The sequence below is a fragment of the Sturnus vulgaris genome, chromosome 18 (assembly GCF_052056855.1).
Source record: "Sturnus vulgaris isolate bStuVul1 chromosome 18, bStuVul1.hap1, whole genome shotgun sequence".
Lineage (NCBI taxonomy): Eukaryota > Metazoa > Chordata > Aves > Passeriformes > Sturnidae > Sturnus > Sturnus vulgaris.
Window position 1 is genome coordinate 13,041,157 of NC_142260.1, and position 21,226 is coordinate 13,062,382.

The following is a 21,226-nucleotide window of genomic DNA, read 5'->3' on the forward strand; positions in this document are numbered from 1 at the left end:
GGCTCTGCAGAAGAACATGGACAGGCTGGATCAATGGGCTGAGGCCAGTTGTATGAGGGACAACAAGGTGTAAGTGCTGAATCCTGCACTTGGGTCTGGAGAGCTGCCCAAGGAAAAGGACCAAAGGGTCCTGGGCAACAGCAGCTCAACATGAGCCAGCAGTGCCCAGGTGGGCAAAAAGGCCAATGACATCTTGGCCTGTATCAGAAATAGTGTAGCCAAGAGGACCAGAGCAGTGACTGTCCCCCAGTACTTGGCACTGGTGAGGCCATGCATCACATTTCACGTTCAGTTCTGGGCCCATCACTACAAGACACTGAGGTGCTGAAGCACATCCAGAGAAGGACAACAGAGCTGAGGAAGAGTCTGGAGCACAGGTCCTATGAGGAGTGACTGAAGGAGCTTTGGTGGCCTAAGCCTTGAGAAGAGGAGGCTCAGGGGAGACTTTGAGGCTCTCTACAACTACCTGAAAGGAGGTTGTGGCAAGGTGGAATCGGCCTCCTCTGGGTAAGAAGCAACAGGACAAGAGGAAATGGCCCCAGGTTGTACCAGAGGATGTCTAGATTGGATTTTAGGACAATATTTTTCGTGGAAAGGGTTGTCATGGATTGGAACAGGCTGCCCAGTGAGGTGGTTTTGTTAGCAACCTTGGAGGTGTTTAAAAGATGTGTAGATGGGGCACTTGGAGACATGGTTTAGTGGTGGGCTTGGTAGTGCTGCGTTAAGAGTTGGACTCAGTGACCCTAAAGGTCCTTCCCAACCCAAACAATTCTAGGATTCTATTCTATGATTTCAAAGCTCTTCCATATAACCTCCAAATTCACTACCCCGGGGTACAAGCCATGTAGCAAATGCACAAGAAACGTGTTGTGACCCACAGGTGCCCCTTAACATTTAGGATAGGCAATGTGAGCCTGAGAAGGCATAAGAGATGGAAAATCTGATTGCTTCTCTCTCACTGTTGGCCCAAGTTTTCTGCTTTTTCTTCTAATTTATGTACACTTCAAAAGACTAAAGTAAATTTACCTCATATTAATAATTACTCCTTGCCAGTGTTTTGCTGTTAGGCCATATGAATGATATGGCATATCCTTGATATTAAGATACAAATATTTTTACATGGATCTTTTCCCAGTGTCAAAGTAATATACTCAGCAGGCACAGGAGAAGAGTCATTATATATTTCTTAGAAAAAAGTGTTGGGACTGCCAAATCTTGACCGGCATTATTATTGTGGGTAAACTGCTCAGGGACCAAGCTGCACTATCAGAGTCATTTACTGGCAGTTTAAATGCTCTGCCTCAGTTTGTCTTTTTGTAAAATGGACACAAAAATGTCCCTCAAAGCTCTAAAGACTTATTCAGGTTTCTGAGAGATTTGCAAACTGTGCCCAAAACAAAATAATCAAATGTGATGCAGCTACTGATGAGGGATATATGCTATACAGATTCAAGAATAAGTTATATTCATAGTTTTGTAGAATTATGTTCAGAGGTGTTATTACCCACCAGTTATCAGACTGATAAACTAAAATAGGACATCATCTAATTCATACCAAGAGAGACAGGCTCACAAAATCAAGCAGATTTTGTTTGTGTTTCTCCCATAACTCTGTAGTTATACCACTTTAATTTAAAAAAAAATCTCAATTTGTAGTTGTGCTTCAAAATATTTCCTTAACTATAGAAGGACTTCTACTCTTCTATATTTTATCTTTTTTTGTTTGAGAAAGCTGGTATATGGTAGTTTGTGACATTTTCATTGTGAAAGATGCTTAACATTAACCAGTTATTTAGAACCAAAAGCCTTTGCCCTAAGATACATATGGTTGCACTTAAGCTGAAATCACCACTTTATGTTAGAAAATATTGGTTGCATCATAAAAGGTAAGTGTTCCCAGAAGTGTATTAAAATGCACACTGATACAAAAGAGAAATATTGGAATTCAGTCTTGGGTACCAATGTAAAAATATTTAAATATGCTATAAATTGCACAGATCCAGTATGGTTCACTGAAGAATCTTTCAGGTTATTAAAATGTTTTTAGTTCAATAAGAGACACTAAAAGCAATCATGCAATTTCTGTGCTGTTCAGTGTTAGAAACACTTCTATATATATTCAATAAAATTCCCCAATCACAAACAAAAGTTACTTTGGCTGCTATGAGAAGTAGTTAGAGCAGGAGAGCACATCAGAAAATAAAATGGAAGAGAAAATGTATAGGTTATATCTGGTTTAATTCCAGTGGAGGTGTGAAAGGTAAAAATTTTTTGGCTGAAGTGGATTAATTCATAATGACATCTGTGCATCCAAAGTCTCCATATGCATTGCAGTTAAGAAAGGTAGTGACTCACAGAGCCCATGAAGAACATGGACAGCATTGCAAAGGGCACTAAATGAAAATAGTGGCCCCTGTTTGCCATTCTAGTTTCAGTTCTTGGAGAAAAAAGTCAGTTTTTTCATCTCTGCTGGAACAGAAGATTTTCTAATTGCTGCACAGTGGAGGTTTTGCTAATGGCCCACCTTTTTGACAGGTTATCAGGTAGAGCAAAGGAAAGGATGCTGCAGCAGTATGTGGGCTGCAAATGGAAAAGACATGTTTTCAAACCTGTGATGCAAATATGAAGTAGGAGTAGCAATAATATTTTTACCAACAACCTCTAACACTGCTGCATTTGGTGAGTTTACCACGAAATCCTAAACAAACCTCCACAAAATTTTCATCTAGACTTGCCCCTATCTTTGTGAAACTTGGTTCTGGAAACAGATCTTAGCTCTACAGCTTCAGATTGAATAAGGACAATAGATCTAATTCATCTCAGTAAACAGTGTATCTAAAGAGATCTGTTTGGTTAAGTGTGTAATTGCTTTCTTTAACAGTAATGAATTACCCTATCAAAAAGTTAGGATGGAGTAATCGCACCACGTGAGACAGAAAGCATCATGCAAATTGTCATAAGATATAGTTAAAGATTCATGTGCACCTTAGCTCAAAAATATGTATACAACTCCACAGAATAATACTTTTTTCTTCGAAAATGTAATTGTGCCCTAACTGAAAGGTATACCAAGACCTGTGTTTTGGCATCAGAAGTCTTACCTTAAGTACCCCTGTTTTCTTCAGCAGCACATTTATAAAGCTCTCAATCTTGTTTGCCAAACTACGATAGTGAGACCATGGTGTCTAGCAGGCTGTTTGTCCCCCAGGGTTTCATAGGCATTTTGCAGCAAATGTTTTTAAGTATCTTGTTTTAAAGGATCCTTGCAGGAATTCTTACATAGGAGCAGCTTTATTTATTTAGGTCAACATTAGCACTATTTCCTGGTTGTTGTGAATACTATCTCAGGGGAGAATTTGTCATTTTAGTCTGAAAATGACAGGATAAAAATAGACAGGACAATTTCATACATAACTGGTATGGAGGAGATTTTAGCTAACTTGTTCCAAGAGCCTGGACGGAGGTTATTATTTTACTAAGTGCCCCCTGTTCAGTGGTAGCCTTGTATATACATACATATACATACATAAATACAGTTTCTCTGTATTTCTACTTTCCTTCAGTATTTTTACCCTATATCACTATTTTCCTGTTCCTCTCTTCTTCTGTTGTCATCTCACCCTCTTCCTCTTTTATACGGGGGCCTTGCAGAGAAGGTAGTTATATTTGAGAGAGTTCATCATGTGAATGCAGAGACAAAGTCAAGGGTCACTCTCACTCAGAGCTTGCCAGCATCTTTTAATAATCCTTATATGATAGACATATCCGGTTCTTCTTGCTTTCTGCTAACTCAGTACATAATTTTTCCAACAGATATTTTGTTCTTAACAATCACATGTTTCTGCCATGCTCCATGAGGTTCAAACATCAAGCTATTACTGCAACCTCCCATAGAAGCTGATAGGGTATTTCACTGTTGAGAAGTAGATTAATATGGTTTGGAAGGTAGCTTCCTTATAAACATTAACTTTAGAAAGGAATTAAGGTATGTGTTTACTTTTCACCTCTAAGTACAATTACGGCTAATCGCCTGGAAGTGCTGATTTTCTTTACTAACTCAGGTCTGCACACAACAGTATTTAAAAATATGATGAGGTGGTGGTGTAGCTTATTTTGTTCATGGTCATGCTGTATGTTTTCTCTTTAAAGAAGATTGAAGAAACAATGTCTTTTAAAGGCTGACATACCTGGAGATATTTTCTTGTGGTTACATGAAGCAAGGTGTAGACTTTAATGCCAAAAGAAAGGGTCCCCCACCTTGTCAATGAATCCTATAATCAGGTTGCAATAGTAACAGATTACAGCTGTCATGTTTCTTTTTCTCCAGGTTCTGATTTCTCTCCCTATCTCTGGTTTTCTTCTAGTAAGAGATACCCAGTGTCTCATTTTGCTCAGGTCAGGCAGGAGAACTTACATGGGCCAATAGTTTCCATTACATTTATCTAATCTCCTGTCTTATTCAGCTAACTTAAATGAGTGCCATACAAGTACTGAACTACATTTGCATGTGTGGTAATTTGAGAAAAACAAAACCTTAATTCTAGAAGTTTTCCTGAAACACACCTTTCTCATAAATGACATAAACTGTTTAAGCAAAACTTTTTTTTACAACACTGCTCTTTTACTATAAGTTGATGGCAAATAAATAAGTAATGCAAAACTCTCAGACCTGTTCTTGAAGTCTTGCTACAGTTCCACTACACTGTGAGAGGGATGTGGAGGTACCTATCGAAGGCTGAAAGTGCAGAATAGAGGATTTCCCCAGGATCAGCAAATTGGTGGCTGACTCAATTCTGACAGACCCCCTATTAGCCCTGATGCATGTCATCCCACTGTAACCTGTGCTATTGCCTCTACAGATTAGGAATGCTGGCCAAGGCATCTGTCTCGAGGTATTTGCTTCAGACAATATGGATGATGGAAACCCTGATTTATACTGACTTGTAGCGGGGCTGGGTTTCCTTAAGCATACTGATCTCTCCTGGTTTTACCAAATGTGGATATGAGCTCGGCACAATTTGTAACCTTAAAAGAAATCAATGTGCAAAATACCCCCCATTGATTGTGACATTGAAGTCCTTCTCTTGTGGGCTGAGATGGGTTGGAGCCGAAGCTCTATGCTGGCTATGGGCCCACCAATCTCCTGTGGGAATCTCACCCTCTCTTCCCTGCAAACGTGTTTGGAGATGAGTCCGTGATAAGCCGTTCTCTGAGGTACAACCACAACAGCACATGTGCTGCTTCTTTCTACTCCAGAGGATTTCCTCGTACTTTCAGGAGACTGAAAGCAAGCTGAAATGTTCCAGCACTTTAAAGAAGGACAAGGCATTGGTGGGAGGCTTGTTTGGTATCTGAGTGGGATCATGACTACGATGTTCATCTGCATGTTACCAGCATGGAATATACGCAGCTTGAAGAGAAGTAGGCTCAGAAAGAAAGGAAATCATCCAGGGAGGGAGGAGGCAGAGTGAAAGACTGCTAACACTTGCAGCGTGAAGATCAGGGGAAAGATGGAAATATCAGAGCAAGATAATCTGCAGGAGGAGGAAATCAGGTACAGAAAATCAACACTTGATGGGAGGCTACCCTAAATATGTACTGGAAGGCTGGTATTTACCCTCCAGGCGGTTACAGGGCAGGTGCCAAATCCGCCTGTTGAAGAAGCGGGAGGTTACCAGCAAAACTAGCACACCATAACCCTGGGGGACCTTTCTGCAAACACACCATTAGATTGCTGGCATGGAGAGGAGCTGGCAGCCCCGTTCCACACTAGCAATGATGTCACACAGCTCTTATTTCAGAAGCATCTCTGTAAAGTTTACAGCTACTGCTATTATCTGATTCTGCTCAGATTGCTAATGTTGGTGTCTGAGGCGTGTTTTCAGTGGTCTCTGAAGGAGCAGCTGTACATAATTAATGGAAGGCATCTTTTGCACGTGCTTAGCAGTTAGCCACATATTTTGGTAGTCTTTCAACTATGTGAAAAAGCCAACCAGTAACAGCTCATAATTTTCTAAGGTATTTTAAGGCAGGGAAAGAACATTTGCGGCTTGCTTAGGATTTTGGGGTGTTTCACAGGTTGATTTAAGGCATTGTGACTTTCTAGCAATGCTCCTGCTGTATTCTTCACATTGTTTTGTCTAAGAGAGGGAAAATGTATGGCTGATTCCCGCTTAATTAGGCCTCATCTGCTAAACAGTTATGTCACTATTTACATATGAGTAGTCCCCACTGAAGTCAAGTCCTGCAGCTGTATACTTCATCTGGTAACAATGTGATTCCAAGATAAACAGACTTGGAACAAGAGATGTACATTGCCTTATATGTATGAACTACCTGCATACAGCAAATGCTGTGCCATGTCATTCTGGCAAATGCTAACAGCTATTCTATTTCAACACCCTGTAAATGGACCATCTGATTATTAGTTTTAAATAATGGGCTAAACTCTACTCACTAGTCCCAGCTTTTACTGAAGTGTATGACTTGTCAGGTGAGTAACTTTGAGTCACTTGTGCCCCTCTATGGTAGTAAGAAAAAAAACCCCTCCACACCGACTCACATCAAGTGATTTTTCATGTCTGGGTCTCCCATGGCCTAGGGATAAGCTCTTCTAGGACAGAAAACATAGCTGGAAACAAGACATAGGGAAAGGAAATGTCTAGAAACTCAACAGGCATTTAGGTTTAATTCTAGTCCATCCCCTTTCTAATGCCCTTCTTGCAGGAATCCCTGACAGAGGAGTGACTCTACCATTTTTGTGCATTGCCTGGTGTCTCAACTTCAGCTGTGGTCCATCAGAATGACTTGGGTTGTTCTCTCACCTATGAATGTCACTACAAGGAAAGAATTTTGATTGTTTTATACTACCTCCTCCTACTCATCTTCTGCCAGATAATTCCCATTCACCATAGCATCCCCTATATACCCTACCATGGCCTTTTATTCTTCATACACTTTTGTACCCTTCTCTTGATTACACCGTCCATTTATTCCATTAATTACATTAAAACAATCTAAAGCAATCCCTTCAGCAAACGTGCTTAATTTAGACTATTGAGAATGAGATGTGTTATCAATTGTCACCTATCCCCAGTGAGGTGGGTGGAGTCCTGTTCTTAAGCAGAAATACTGACCAGGAGCTCTTCTAGTTAGCTCCCTAAAAAAGTATCTTTGCTTGTGGGTCTTTCAGCATTACCCTGCCTTATTACTGTTGGCAAACCCCATCGGTTTCCTGTAGAAAATGCATCTGGAGAGGACTGGAATGACACCATGCTGCTTCCTGCTGTGAATCTCCTGGGAAGTTTCGTGGAAGGATTTTTGTTGTAAAATTTAACATTATTACATCAATATAATACTATGAGCCACCAAAGGTTTCTCCTGGGTATCTCTAACAATTGAGACCTTCACCAGAAAATGAAGATACCTAGAAGTTAATTAAATGAGAAGTAGGGGAGGAACAGTGCTGCAAAGTACTTTCTTACAAGTGCTACAGAGGGAATTACTTTTTCAGTGAAAGGCTATGTTTCTTGAGCTATAAAATAAGTATGTAGAAATATGTTTTAAATTATATTGTATCTTTGTAAAGTTCTCTCTACAAAACACTGAGGAAGAGGCGGGAGCAGATTGCTTAGAAGAATGGAAGAAAGCAGAACTCATTGCAAGTCCACTTGCTGAAACACTTGGGCTTTATTATTATTTTTTTTTTTTTTTTTTTTTAAACTTTAATGCCACTTAAAACCGGTATTCCTGACCAGTATTATCACTAACTATGAGTACTTCCAACTGTTGGAAGAAAACTTCGGCTTCCTAATTGAAGATCAGTACTTAAGGATATGTCTCGGGTGACACCCTATCAGCGATAGGGTGATGTGTCGGTGCAGTGTTACATCAGCAGCAGGCTTTCTGACAGGCTCTGCCTGTACATGGCATACAGGCAGTATGAGACGTAGGTGAAGGGATTCAGTGGTTCTCCTCAGGGCAGCTTTGCTGGATACCACTTGACTTTTCTTCTAACACCTTGTCCCCAGGACAGCCAAGGCAGGAAAGTACCAGCTGTACCAGTCTTAGGGCAGCATCTGCTGGTTATTGCATGGATCAACATAGATGGTTGTCATGGAAGAGGCTGCTTGCTTTGGCTCTCAGGCAGAGGTACCTGGGACTCGGGGGGCGGGAGAAATTGGCTCTTTGGAGAGAAATGAGCCGTAAATGTAATTCCAACAGTCAGTCAGGAGAGAACGGGAGTGGACAAGGAGCGTCTCAGTCTTGGTCTCTTTTTTTCTTATGAGAGGCAGCACCCATAAACTTTGGCAAGTCCAGGTTCAGTTGACTGCAATTCGCCCTCAAAGGCAAAGAAACCCGCCCCACCACCTCCCACACCCCTTCCCGCACCCGCTCCCTGCGGGGCTCTCCGAGCCGAGGAGGCGGGGCAGTCATTGAGGATAAACCCGAAATACGAAGACGAAATGGGGACGAGGACTTTGTGAGCCTTGGCAGGAGTAGTACTGGGGCTCGGCCACGTATCTCGGGGAAAGAGACTGCAGTTGCGCCCAGGTGTGCTGGTGTTCTCACAACCCAAGCAGACCGGAATTGACTGAGCGCTAGAAATCACGGCCGGAGTCGGGGCGCTGCTGAGGTCCCGAGGGGAGGGGAGAAAGGGAAAAGGGAGAAGGGAAGAATGGGAAAGCAAAGTCAGATCCCGGGGATACGCTCCAGTCCCCTCTGCCTTGCCGGCGGCAGGGGCTCAGCGCGGGGTCTCGGAGCAGCCCGCCCCCGGGATGCGCCTCCCGGTGAGGGAGGAGGGAGGAGGGGGAGGAAAAGTGCGCGGGGAAGTTGCAGCTCGGGAAAGGCAGGGGTTTCGGAAAGGAACTCGTCTTGGCAACTGTGCCATGCTCCTCTTGTGGCAGGACCTAGTATGCAACAAGTCCCTGGAGCGCTTCCCGTGAGAGCGCAGTGAACGTGACATTAAAACGAACGAACAAACAAACAATCCCCCAAATGTTTACTTACCTGTCCCGAACGTAAATCTCCAGAGGCGACTCGTCTTGCACGGCCCCAGGTGCGAGCCGGGAGGTGGAAGGAGGGCGGTGGGAGTCAGGGCACACTGCACAGTGCGCCCGGCCGGCCAGGACTTTCCTCGGGAACTTATTGTCCCGCTCCGGTTTCCCGGGAGGCGGCTGCGATCACGTTTTATACTGCATTGGTTGGTAACCCCTCTCATTCATTAATATCACGTAAGAACTCAGAGGGAAACGTGACTCTGAGCTAAGGCGTTTGCGTAAATCTATAGGTTTTTTAAACTCCCTGCCAGTTGCTTTCTGTCTTCTGTAGGCACCAAGGTGGTGGAGAGTTTAAGCTTGCGGATATTGCAAAGGGTTATTAGATTCATAAGTCACACCAAGTGGTGGGCGATCCACTGAGCAAAGCAGAAGTTCTCACATGATGACTTCAAACAAGACACATTACCTTCCAGCATCTGTTGGAGAGACTGGATTTTAAACCACTTCTGTCTCCAGGACAGCAAAGAAACAATGGTGAGTACCTACAAAAAAACCCCTTATTTTTAATACCTGGAGAGAAGAACAAAACAACTACAACAAAAAGCTTGAGATGTTGCTTAACGACAGTATCTAATATCACGGGCTCGGCTTTCTAGTACTTAATACGCCAAAGAGCGTAACCCGCGGAGGCCGGGAGAATTGTGTTTTAGACAGTATAACTTTAATTGCGACGCTCTTTGATTTAGGGCTGCGATGGAAACAGCGCGTCTGAGAGACAAACTTGGAGCTGGGCTGCCGCCGGGCGCTCGCCCGTCCTCCCCGGCTCGCTCCTGCCCTGTCCCTCGGCGGGCACGGGAGGCGCCTGACGCCTACCGTCGGGGGGGCCGGAGGCGGGGGGGGGCAGCTCCGCGCCCCGCGGCGGAGCGAGGGTCGGGGCAGCCCTGGAGGGGGGGGGGGGGGGGGGCGCGGAGCGGCGCGGCCGCGGCACGTGACAGCGCGGGGGGCCGGGGCGAGGAGCGGCCCGGGCGCGCAGCGGGCGCGGCGGCGGAGCAGAGCGGGGAGGCGGCGGCAGCACCCTGGACAGCGGCGGCGGGGGGCCGGCGGAGGCGGCCCCGCATCGCTCCGCGACCCTGCGGACTCGGGCAGCCGCTGGCACCGGGTACCGGCTTCCCTCCCCCGCCAACCCCCGGCCCTCCACTCCCCTCCCCTCCCCGCCCGCCGCCCTCTCGCCCCGCTGGAGCTGGGCTAAGTTGAATTCCTAGCGGTGCGGACTGGAATAGGAGCAAGAGAGGAGGGATAAAAAAAAAAAAAAAAAAAAAAAAAAGAGTCTTGCAAGCTCCGGGGGTTGGTTTGACGGTGTCAACTTTGGGAAATGCCAGTATTTATCTCCGCGATCTAGCCACTGCTCGTGGTGTTAGCTGTAACCAAGGTAAGCGGAGGGGGGACACCCCCGGCGGCCCCTCTGGCTCCTGCCTCTCCCTCTCTGTGGTGCGGGGATGGGTGCCTGTTCTTTGCCTAGTTTTGTTACCTTGCTGGCTGCTTGATGTGTGTGAGGGCGAGAGAAGGAAGGAAAAGCTGGATGAGATTTAACTACGAGTTAAGTTGTGCCTGATTTAACCTGGGAATCTCGTCTATGTGTGTGTGTGCATGCTTTGGGCAGAGATGCAACTGATCTTCACCTAGAGAAGCAGATGCGACGGATTTTTTTTCCTGGCTAAGGATGCAAGTTGATTTTGCATAGCTAAAGAGATGCAGCTGAGCTCTAGCCGGCACTGTGCTGGACTGATCTTTCACAGATAAAGGGACGCAGCTGATCTTTACCTACACGGGGATTAGCTGACCCCTCTGTATACGCAACCTACTGCTCAAAGGGAGAGCCGTGCATGTATGGCTGATGATCCAATATCCGCATCTACTTTGCTATAATTAATGGTGTGTGTGCGTGTGTGTATGTGTGTTTGACAAGCCTGAAACCCAAACGCAGCCCCCCCAACTGGAGATCATTCGGATAAGCTTTCTGCTCATCTCCCTCCCTATCTCTAGTGCCTCCCTCCACCCCTCCCCGCGCTTCCGATTCTTCCTACGTAGAAATGTAGCTAATAATATTTAGTCTCCGGGCTAAAAATAATCTCTGGAAAGTCAGCAGTTTGGCGGAGCAGCGGCAGTAGCAGCAGTGCTCGCAGGTAGAGAGGCTCTGGGGGTCTCCGGCTCTGCACGGAAGCTGTGCATCGCCCCCCTCCCCCGCTCCCCGCGCTGCCGGGGGCCGCGCGTTCCTGCGAAGGAGAGTGCACACGGAGCCACGCTGTCCCCGCCGCCCCGCTCCAGACAGACTGCGCTCCTCCGCCCGGGGAATCCCGGCCACGGGTAGCCACCCCTCCTCCCCGCCCCGCCGGCTCCGAGGGGCGGCCGGCCGAGCCCCCCAGCACAGCCACGGCGCTGGGGCGGCGGGCCCTCCCTGCGGCGGAGCCCCGCGCCCGGCCCCGCTGCGGTGCCGGGGCCCCGCCGGGAGGGAGGGCGGATCCCCGGGCCGCGCCGTCCCCTCCTCCCCCCGAGCTCCCGCTCCGGCTCTCACGTAGCGCCGCCGAGCAGGGAACCCCCCGGCAGGCGGGGGAGGCGGCGGCGTCCCCACCGCGCAGCAGGGCGGAGACGCCGAGCAGGCACCGCGCTCCCCGCCGGGCCAGGCCGGGCCGGGCCGGGCTACCCCCGCCGGCGTCCCCCCGTGTTCCCTCCCTCGCCACCGTGGTTGCTACGGCGACCGCCTCCCCCCCAGGAGGCACCGTCCTGCGGAAATGGGGGCGCGGTGCCGCGGGGATGGGGGCGCCGGGGATGCCGCCGCTCTCCCGCCCCCTCCGCCCGGGCGCAGCTCTTCGACAGCAGCCCCTGGACGGCACCGCTTGCAGCACCGGAGCCGGACCGGACACCGGCGCCGCGCGCAGCCAAAATGGAGGTGGTGCAGGACAGCACCGGAGGGGCGCCGGCGCGGGGCTGGCGAGAGGCGGTCATCGGTGGCTCTGCCGCGCTCGGATCTGCTCGGGGTGCCTGGCTTTGGGGCTTCGGTCGCTAAAGGAAAGCAGCCGCTCTCCTCTCCGGGAGATGCGCTACCGGCGTCCGTCCTCCTTTACTCCCCAGCCCCCAAGCCGGCCAGGGAAAGGAGCGGGCAGGATCCCTCCGTGGATTTTTCCATTTCCACTTGGAGAACTTGCATTTGCTGGGGATACCTGTCAGGTTGCCCTATAAGACAGTTCTAAGCAGCTGTAAGGCGAGAAGGTGCTCGAGAAGGGCCAGGTCGCAGCAGCATCCGTCGTCAGGAGGCTGGGTGACATTCAAACACTCATGATTGGCAGTATTGGTTTCATTAAATTCGTAATGAAACGTCCTCTGACCTTTTTTCACTTAGGAAAAAATAATGTGGTAGAGCTAATATTTCAATACATCCACTGTGAACTAGAGGTTCATGAGCCCTACTAAAAATCTATCCACTTCCCAAAATAAATTTTCCTGTTATCTAGGAGGTTGTCAAGGAGCTTCTAGTTATATGAATTTTCCAGTCCATGCATAATTTTGTATATCTTCCTGTATTTTAAGTTTGCACTCATTACTTTCTTGCCAGCTCTTAAAAAACTCCAACATTTCCCTTTCTGCCTCTGTTGCCATGTTTCTCTTGAATTCTAATCATTCTCTGCAGAGATGCATGGGATGGACGGCTGCTAACAAATGACACAGGCCATATTTGGTCCCATTGTGGTGACTCATACCTTAATCTGCAAGTAGCTTTATTGATTTTAGGATCTACTATTTCTCCACGAGCTGTCACTGCTTTGGTGGTGGTTCATCACCACCTTTCATCTCTTACAATTATGATACTGTAAAATGGCCAATCTTCTTGGAATATGTCTTCATCCTCCAAAGTTTTGATGTGTCCGTCTTTTCTGCCTTTTTTTTTCAAGTTTTATTTTATCTGGTACCACAAGTGTTGTCTTTGGTGGTTTGGTGTCTGTCAGGCGTCTGTGTCCAGCACGAGATGGTTTTTATAATATGGTATTTGACACAGGCATTATCTCTCTGCAAGTTTGACATTCTAAGCAGCTCACCTTTTGGATAACCTTTTGATTTTCAGGATTGCTCAACAATCTCCTATTTCAAATGGTATGATATTTCTCACTATTTTTAGTGGCCAGCATTCACAGGCATGTATGCCAGTGGATTAATGTCTAGCATTTCATTAATCTGAGGTGGCTGGATGCATACATTTGGCTTTGCACAGCAAGCCCTTTTCTTTTTCTTTATCACATCAATGCTCTTGAGCTCTTAGAAATGCACTAAGAAAATGCAGACTGGCTGCCACTCAGTAACCATAAGTTGCTTCCTAAATACAGTGGCATATGGTTGCGCTGCCATGAGAAATTCCGGAAAGGTGGATAAATCCTGAGGGACAGATTTTCCTCGGAGCTGTAGGTCTTACCATGAATCATTGTAGTAAATCACCACTAAGCACTTGAAGATGTAGCTGCTAGAGTTTTTTTAATCAGATACGCAAACAAAGAGAGCATCCTTAAGATTTCAGGAGAACTAGTTCATTCCTCCAGCAAAAAATAGTAACGTCAAGTGCAGTAAACAACATCTGCAAGAAACAGTACCTATCAAAGTTGTTGAAAATCAGTAGATTCTCTAGACCTTGGGGATGAGACAGGTAGTGCAAGGTAAAATATGTATTAAAAGACACTTTCACGGCTCCCTCCCCTTTGAGCTAACATTAGATTGGGACTAAGAAACTGGGGCTAGCAAAAACAGGCCTGTGAAAGTGGACCTTTAAATGGATTTGATGGCTTTTGGGGCATGAAAAATTAGAAAGAAAGAATGGAAAAATGCAGGACTGGTTTTGTAATGGTCATTTTAATTTATTGTCAGCAAGTCCAGCTAATAATGACTACCAGAATATGGGCAGATGAAATGTAAAAGAAAAGGTAATACTTCTATGCCTGGAAGTAGGATTTTGAAACAAGTGTGAATATCCCATGTTTCTTTCATATTTGGTTTTCCAAATATTTTTACACTTTCTTTCTGCATCTCTCCCACCACGTTGTTAGGAATAGTAAAGTGCCCTGGCAGGGAGATGTCAGGGGACATCCTGCAGCCCCCAGGGCACGTGATGAACAGGTTCACTTGCAATCTGCTCACCACCTTTGGTGAATTCCTACACCCACTTGCCAGCAAGGTGTAGGGTAGGGCACTGACTACTCCCATGAACTGAAAATATCTCTGAGACACACTTTTGCAAAATTATAGCCAGGAAAACATACCAACTGACATGGAGTTCATATAACAACTGCCCACCCATTTCATTATTTCACAAATGTGTGATTCTTGCTTGTGAGCTGTCACCATTAACATTTCCATCTGTCTCAATATTGCTTCTATTCTTAGTTGCTTTGTGATAGATGTAGGTGTATGAAAAAGATTTTTCCCCCCTCCTTGTGTCATGAAACAGAATAAATGAAAGGCACATATATGAATCCACACATTTCATGCAGGCAGCAAGAAATACAGGCACTTTCATGACACTCCACTCCCATTACTAGATGTAGAGGTGAAGTAAGAAGCATATGCCTGTGGCCTCTTGGTGCTGCTGGAACAAGTACATAACGGGGAAAAACATAAATAAGTCAAAATCTAACTGCAAAAGAACAATATTTCTTTGATCTCCTTTTGAATATGCAGTTGGAGAGACCTATTTTCCCAACCATGTAAGTATGGGAATAATTTTATTTATCATGTAATCCTAATTGGTCTTTTCCTGAGGCAATCTCAAAGGGAAAATAGGTATGACACGCTTTGGTGTTCAAAGGATCAGGTCCTCAGCTGTGTAGATATTTCTAAACTTAGACCTTTCAAGCTACTCTTTGCTTGGACAAACACAAAACTCTGCATTATAGCCAAAACCTGTTTTTCTCAGTACGTCTATGCCAAAAGTGGAATCAATGGATACCTGTGGAAATGGTCAGACATTTCACAGGAGCCTCCAGCAAAAGCACATCTGGTTCCAGTCATGTTATTCCTGTCGTCATGTGAACTTCTTGGCAGGGCGCAAATTCACAGTCCCCTGATGGAAAAGGTCTTTTGAAATTGCTAATGGATGTGATGCATTTGCACCCCTGGTGCAGCTTGGTGCTTCCCAGAGAGGCAGGGATTAGCCATGCCTGCTCTGTGGAATAAAGTGCTCTGTGGGAGCTTGGCCCCTGCCCTTCCTTGGCTAGTGGAGAGCCTTGGGGCCAGGGCATTGCCTCAGTGCCAGTTCTGCTGTCAGTAAAGGTGTTCCCACAGTCACAGGCTGTTGTATTGTCTCTTGTGGGGAGCACTAGTGGTGGGACTGTAATGAACCAAGGTCTTTCCATTAGTGGCCAAGTGTATACTTTTCCTTCCTCCTGCCTTTTCATGGTGTGGTCTGTCTTTTTTTTTTTTCCTTCCCAAAATAGCACACAAACCCCCAATTTAACAAGCATAAACCATTCACTCTGGCCTCCAATTTATTTTGACATTTGGCAAGAATGATTTTGCAACATGTTCATTAAGTCATAACATTTTCACTACTTTCCCATTCCAGATCCTTATTGACTATAGCACATGTGAAAATAATGAAGTTATTTATTCTCCAAATGGACAGTAGACCCCAAAGCTCCCAAGAAATTGCATTGTTTATGGATGAAATGTATGCAGAGACTTTTAAGGCCCTAGGTCTTCCCTGAGTGTTAAAAAAGATGGTTCATTTCTGAAAGGAGTGAAGAGGGGTTTATCATCCACTAAAATGTTAATAGGATTGTTCAGTTAAGGACGTCTCATCAGACCAGTTTTTTCTCTTTTCTTAAACAGAGCCTTTGTGGGATTTGGGAATAAATAATACAGTAAAAAGTTATGGTAGTAGATAATTAGATGGACCAGCTAAAAGCAATATGAAAGGGGGCTGGTAGCACAAGGATTACAGAAGGTGTGTGGGCATTTTGACATCCAGAAAACATTATAGATCTGGTCTCAGCTACCTCAGTCTCATGATGATAATTAAGAAATGTGGGCGTAGAAAAGCTCTTTGCATGGTTTGGTTGGATTATTGCTGCAGTTCAAAACACAATTGACAGAGACACCCACATTGGACATGATTGCCCTTTGTTGAGGCAGATACTGACTTTTTAAAGCTGACACAGTTAAAATTATGTCCAAAATTTATGGGGCCACAAGCTTCTCACTAGACTCCATTATTATAACAAATGGTAAAATACAAATTGAAGCAGTTAAAAAAACAAGAGTGAGGCATGCTGAGGTGAAAGGGACCCTGGCAGTGGGAAGGCTCCAGGATTAACTTTTTTCTCACCTGTTTGGCAAGAGTAGAAGCACATAGGCAGTGTCTGGGAGTTCACTTTCTCTGTATGTGTGTGCTCTTTAAAGGCAAAGAGGAAGACCAGCAAGGCTGGTTTTGTTGATAACCCACAGTAAAGCCAGAGGAATGCAGCTTGTGTGTTGTGTGGCAGATCTTTCCAGCCCTTTTGCCTCCAGTTGTTCATCAGCAACACAGAGATGTTACCAAGCTCCCCTCTGACCACCGAATAAGGTGAAATATACCATAAATTTAAATAAGAGCAAAACCCAACCACAAAGTTCACAATTCTTTATCTGAAGGATATGTTTTTAAGAAACATTTGAGAATGGAAGGAGAATGATGGAGGCTATTTAGATGGTTACTGCTCAAGTCTAAGACATGACATTAACAGTATAGCTTAACATACTAACTCTTGCAGTGTATTATTCTCATATTAGAGACACTAAACCTGTACAGCTATGGAAATGTCAAAATATTTACTTCAGCCCCGATCCTGCATTCAGGATTCTTTATCCTTTTATGTGTTTCACCCCTTAAAACAACAGCAATAGAAGGAGGTTGTATGGTGGCCCACACGTAGTTCTGTATCTATCACTTAGCTCCCATTCAGATTTTCTCCCAGGAATCAGAAAAGGCCACACATTGTCAAGGCACACAGAGGTCGGAAAATATCTGACATTTCAAAATTAAAATTTTCCCAGTATTTTCAACACAAACTAAGTTCTATATTATTTAACAGAGTATTCAAAGAGGCTTTCAGTATTTCTGTCTAAAGCTACCATCAATAATGTGACAATGACTTTTAATTAACATTCAGATTCAAACCCAAACGATATAATGAAAAGACAATGGATTTAATGGATTTCAGATAAACAGGTGGCTACGAAAGAAAAAAAAAATGCAGCTGATTTCTGACAGTGAATACCTTTTGAAACCCAACCAACTCTACTGAGAATGGGATAAAGCAGGAGACATGAGCAGAGGTCAAGAGACTGGAATTGTTGATGTGTTGGTTTGCTCTGTAAAATACATGTTTCACTCACACCTGCCAAAAGTCTATAAAACCATCTGAGAGAATATTTGGCTGAACTTTGTAAACAGATAGCTGATAATATAGTATTGACTAGGAAAACAAAACGACTTAGCAGTTTTTAAATTAGGCTAAATTCCAGGTTTTTAATTTTCCAGTGGATGATGATACATCTCAAATGTCTTTTGCTACTGTACAAATCTCTTGCCGTAGCCTGAAGTGTGATACCCTTTATTATATTGGTAAAAATTTATTGCATCAGAGAGAAAAGAAAAACTACAGCATCTATTGGTCATAGAGTCATCCACAAAAGGAGTGAATCTTACAGTATTTTCCATATGAATCTCTTTCTGTGTCCCAAATTTGGTTTATTTACTAAGATATTTTAAGTCCTTGCACCACACTCATCATTCATCACCGTTTTTGAGCACCTTTCTAAGTGATACGAATAACCTCTGTCACATGTTTTGTTCTCATCCTTTTCTGAGGTTACAAGTACTTAATTCTAGGATTTTTCCCTAATTTTGGTTAATTGTTGTGCATAAGTCTTTCACAAAGGTCTTGGTGGTAGCAAGAGGTAAAAGTTTAATCATAGATTCACCTCTTTTCTTTCTGTGTGGCATTTGCTCCTACATCAGCAGTCAGTCACTCTATCCACCACTTATTCCCCAGGCAGATCTGATTCTCATGCTTTTTCTGCCCACCACCTGTTGTTTTCCTCTTCCCAAATCCTTCACCTAGACTCAGTCAGCTGTCTAACCATGCTCATAGCCCTGCATATCCACTGCTTTTTTCACCTCTTTTTCTGAGCTCTTCTAAAGACACAAATGTCTCTGACTTAAGAAGAGCTTTTAATTCCCAGTCTACTGCCTTTGGCACCTAATAGTTATTTTTATCATCTACTTTCCCATCAAAGTACTTCTGCAGCAGTCCCTTAAAATTCTGCTGGCTCCCAAATTTTAAGGAAGCCAAGACATCTGACAAGAAGGCTAAGTCCTTAAAAAGACAAACCTAAAAAGTTAATTTGAAGTGGCCAGAATTTCCTATTCATTTTCTATAGGGATTTTCCAGGGAACAGGGAAGAAATTCAGACTGATGTGAGGCATACACTTCAGGCCAGGAGAAAAGCCAAAGATGATGGACCTTTTCAAATTATTTTCTTTGGATTCAGCAGCCTGTCCCAGAGCAATAGGGTAGGAGCAAAGCAATGTAGTGACTCACGTCCTTCCCCACCAGAGGCCATGGTGTGACAGCTGCCTGGGGCTCTAACAGGCATCAGAACTTCCCTGCAGGGGAGTCCTGCAGGGCTCCTGTGGACCCCCATGGGGCCTGTGCCAGTGAGCAGCTATGGGAGCAGCAGTGGTGAAGGGCAAGCAGAAGTGATGGATAGTGCTGGAGTCCTGGCAGGAGCAGGCTGGCCCACATGAGGGGAGCAGTGCTTGGATGGAAAAGAAATAGCAATGAGTCTTGCCTAGTATGGACGAGCACAGGGTGAGGGGTCTACCTTCCCAGCAAGCGAGTTTGGGAATCCCTCAGCCATCTGCAAGCCCCTCCTGCCTGGCTTTATCTGAAGCCCTGATGGGGGAAGCTGTCCACTGCCTTCCCAGTCCATGCTTTTTGTGGGGGTGTTAGTAAAGATTAATAGTTAGTTAAAAATCAATCAGCCAAATTTAGATGGAGGTCTAGTACCAGTTTGTCAGACAATGAGAATGTGTATTTCATCTGCTTGTCTTTCATTTGTGTTATCACTCAGGGTAAGCCTTTTTTCCTGAGTCTCTAAGCCCATCAATTCATGGAATTAACACAATGTTCCTTTACTGCGAGGGTGAGGGTCTGACAAAAACACAGCAGACCCAAACTGCAAAATAAACTGTTTTCAGTTATACTTCCCCAGCTCTGGTAGTTGGTGCAATTTTCTGGCAGTTAACAGGGTCTAAATCAAGAAACTAATCAGAAATAAGCCTGAAAATTGTACTGGCTCTTATTTACTTTCTTTTATCTTGATACAACTTCTTAAAAGAATATTTTTAACAGATCCTTTAAACATTTGTAGTAAGAGGCAATAGATAAAATGTCATAATTTCCATATGAAGGAGTGCAATTCCTGTACAAAAAAGCCATTTTATCCTAATATGGTCTCAGAATCTAAGTAACTTATTCTGTCACAAGAACTTTTGCATCAAAACAATTTTTCTGTTTCATATCCAAGAAGAAATGTTGAATATTTAAATTCCACATTCTTTTTGATCTTAATTCCCTTCACAGAAGAGCTCTTTAGGTCTCATCAATGTGCTCTAGGTGCAATATCTGAGTATATTTTTTATATTACGGGATCTAACCCAAATTAAGAAACCAAAGGGGAAGAAGCTAACATGCCCGTAAGGGAAAATGATTCTGCTCGGAGCACGTAGCAGGGTAAAGCATCAAACAGAAACATAACAAAAGTCTAAAATAAGGGGTTTCATGCCTGGGTGCAAAGTGCTTGCTGAAAATCTAGCATTTGGCTCCCTTCTGATTTAAAAACTTTGCATTCCTGTTGACTTCCATGGTGTTTATGTTCAAATAAGTAAAGGCACCACGAGGCCATATAGTACAACTGCAATTTGCAATAAATTATAGCAGATTAAACAGCCAACTAATGAAATACAAAGAGGTGTTTAAAATTTTCCCTTGTAAGTATTTATGTTTCAGATGTATAAACTACATGAAAAATAAACATTGTCCAGAAAATAAATGTATATTATGTTGTTTATGAATTTATACTCTAATGAACCACCAAGGCCCCACTAAATGTCTTGCCAAAGCCAGGGGTAGATTTTATTTGGGTATTCTCTGAGTCATATCCAACCCTAAAAATACAGGGGCCTTGAGCATCAAAATGCAGGATTGCTTTCCTAAGATTATGCTGAAATGAGTTTTGTGGTGGTGGCCATGTCTCCACTGCTGGATGCTCCCAGCCCAACCACCCCTTAGCCCTCAAAAGCCACCCTGACCTTGTGTAGGCTGGAGCAGAGAAATCAATATGTTTTCCCATTTGAGAAATGGTGTAGAATGTGAGGAAAGTTATTTTAAAATAGCTTAAAATTTGTATTGATTTTCTGGATCAATTTTTCAGGATTTTTGAATTCCCGAGTAGTCATACATTCACCCTATGTTTTGTTCCCATCTCTCTGCATCTATAAATGATAGTCTGAGCACATCACATGCTGTAGAGAGAGAACCAGCTATGCATCTAACAACCCCCATACTGTACTAGTGAGAAGGAAAATAATATTTTAATAGTAGTACCAAAAAAACAGCTGTACTGGCACTAGTTACTATTTAAAGCAATTCTGCCATGCAAGTCAATGAAATAATTTCATCTGGCCAATGCAGAGTAATTATGCCCCCTGTGCAATTCCTGCTCTTTGGAGCTGGGTGTTACAGCGAAAGGAGGACTGCACCTTCTCTGTTGGCAATCTTTTGTGTATTAGCACTCCCTGAGGAATGGGTGAGCACATAACCCCATAGTGATCTTGCTGCTGTCAGTGCTCACATGCCACCTGGGCAGCCTTCTGCCATGGATGAACAGACCTTACCTTTCATTTGGACAAATGAAAACTCCTGGACAGACACATGGCTGCCTATTAATCTCCAAAGTGGAATGTTGCAACATTTACACCCAACGTGGTTCCAGTCATTAAATTACTGACGGATTAACAATCCCAAGTATTCAATAAACAGAAATGACACCATACAAATGAAATGTTTTAGTCAAGGGAAATTTTTGCTTTAATGTGACTAATCCTGTTATTTGTTTCTTGAGCCACAAGTCACAGTAACTAGAGG

At 44.3% G+C, this 21,226-nt stretch overlaps 1 protein-coding gene and 1 long non-coding RNA gene across 3 annotated transcripts in view; one reads left to right on the forward strand and one right to left on the reverse strand.

Moving 5' to 3' along the window:
- The window catches only part of LOC148221760 (uncharacterized), a 34,552-nt gene extending 24,718 nt beyond the window's left edge, over nucleotides 1-9,834 (reverse strand). Inside the window, exon 1 of the long non-coding RNA XR_015807573.1 lies at nucleotides 9,010-9,834. This is a non-coding gene — a long non-coding RNA (uncharacterized LOC148221760). The remainder of the gene's footprint in view (nucleotides 1-9,009) is intronic.
- BDNF (brain derived neurotrophic factor) overlaps nucleotides 8,826-21,226 on the forward strand; it is a 39,806-nt gene continuing 27,405 nt past the window's right edge. The window contains exon 1 of one of the 2 annotated variants that reach the window (XM_014889810.2): nucleotides 8,826-9,533. In XM_014889810.2, coding sequence (XP_014745296.1) covers nucleotides 9,531-9,533 — 3 coding nt within the window. In that variant the 5' untranslated portion in view covers nucleotides 8,826-9,530. Of the gene's footprint in view, nucleotides 9,534-10,212; nucleotides 10,429-21,226 lie in introns of those variants that run through there. The other variant, XM_014889812.2, reaches the window with a different exon arrangement.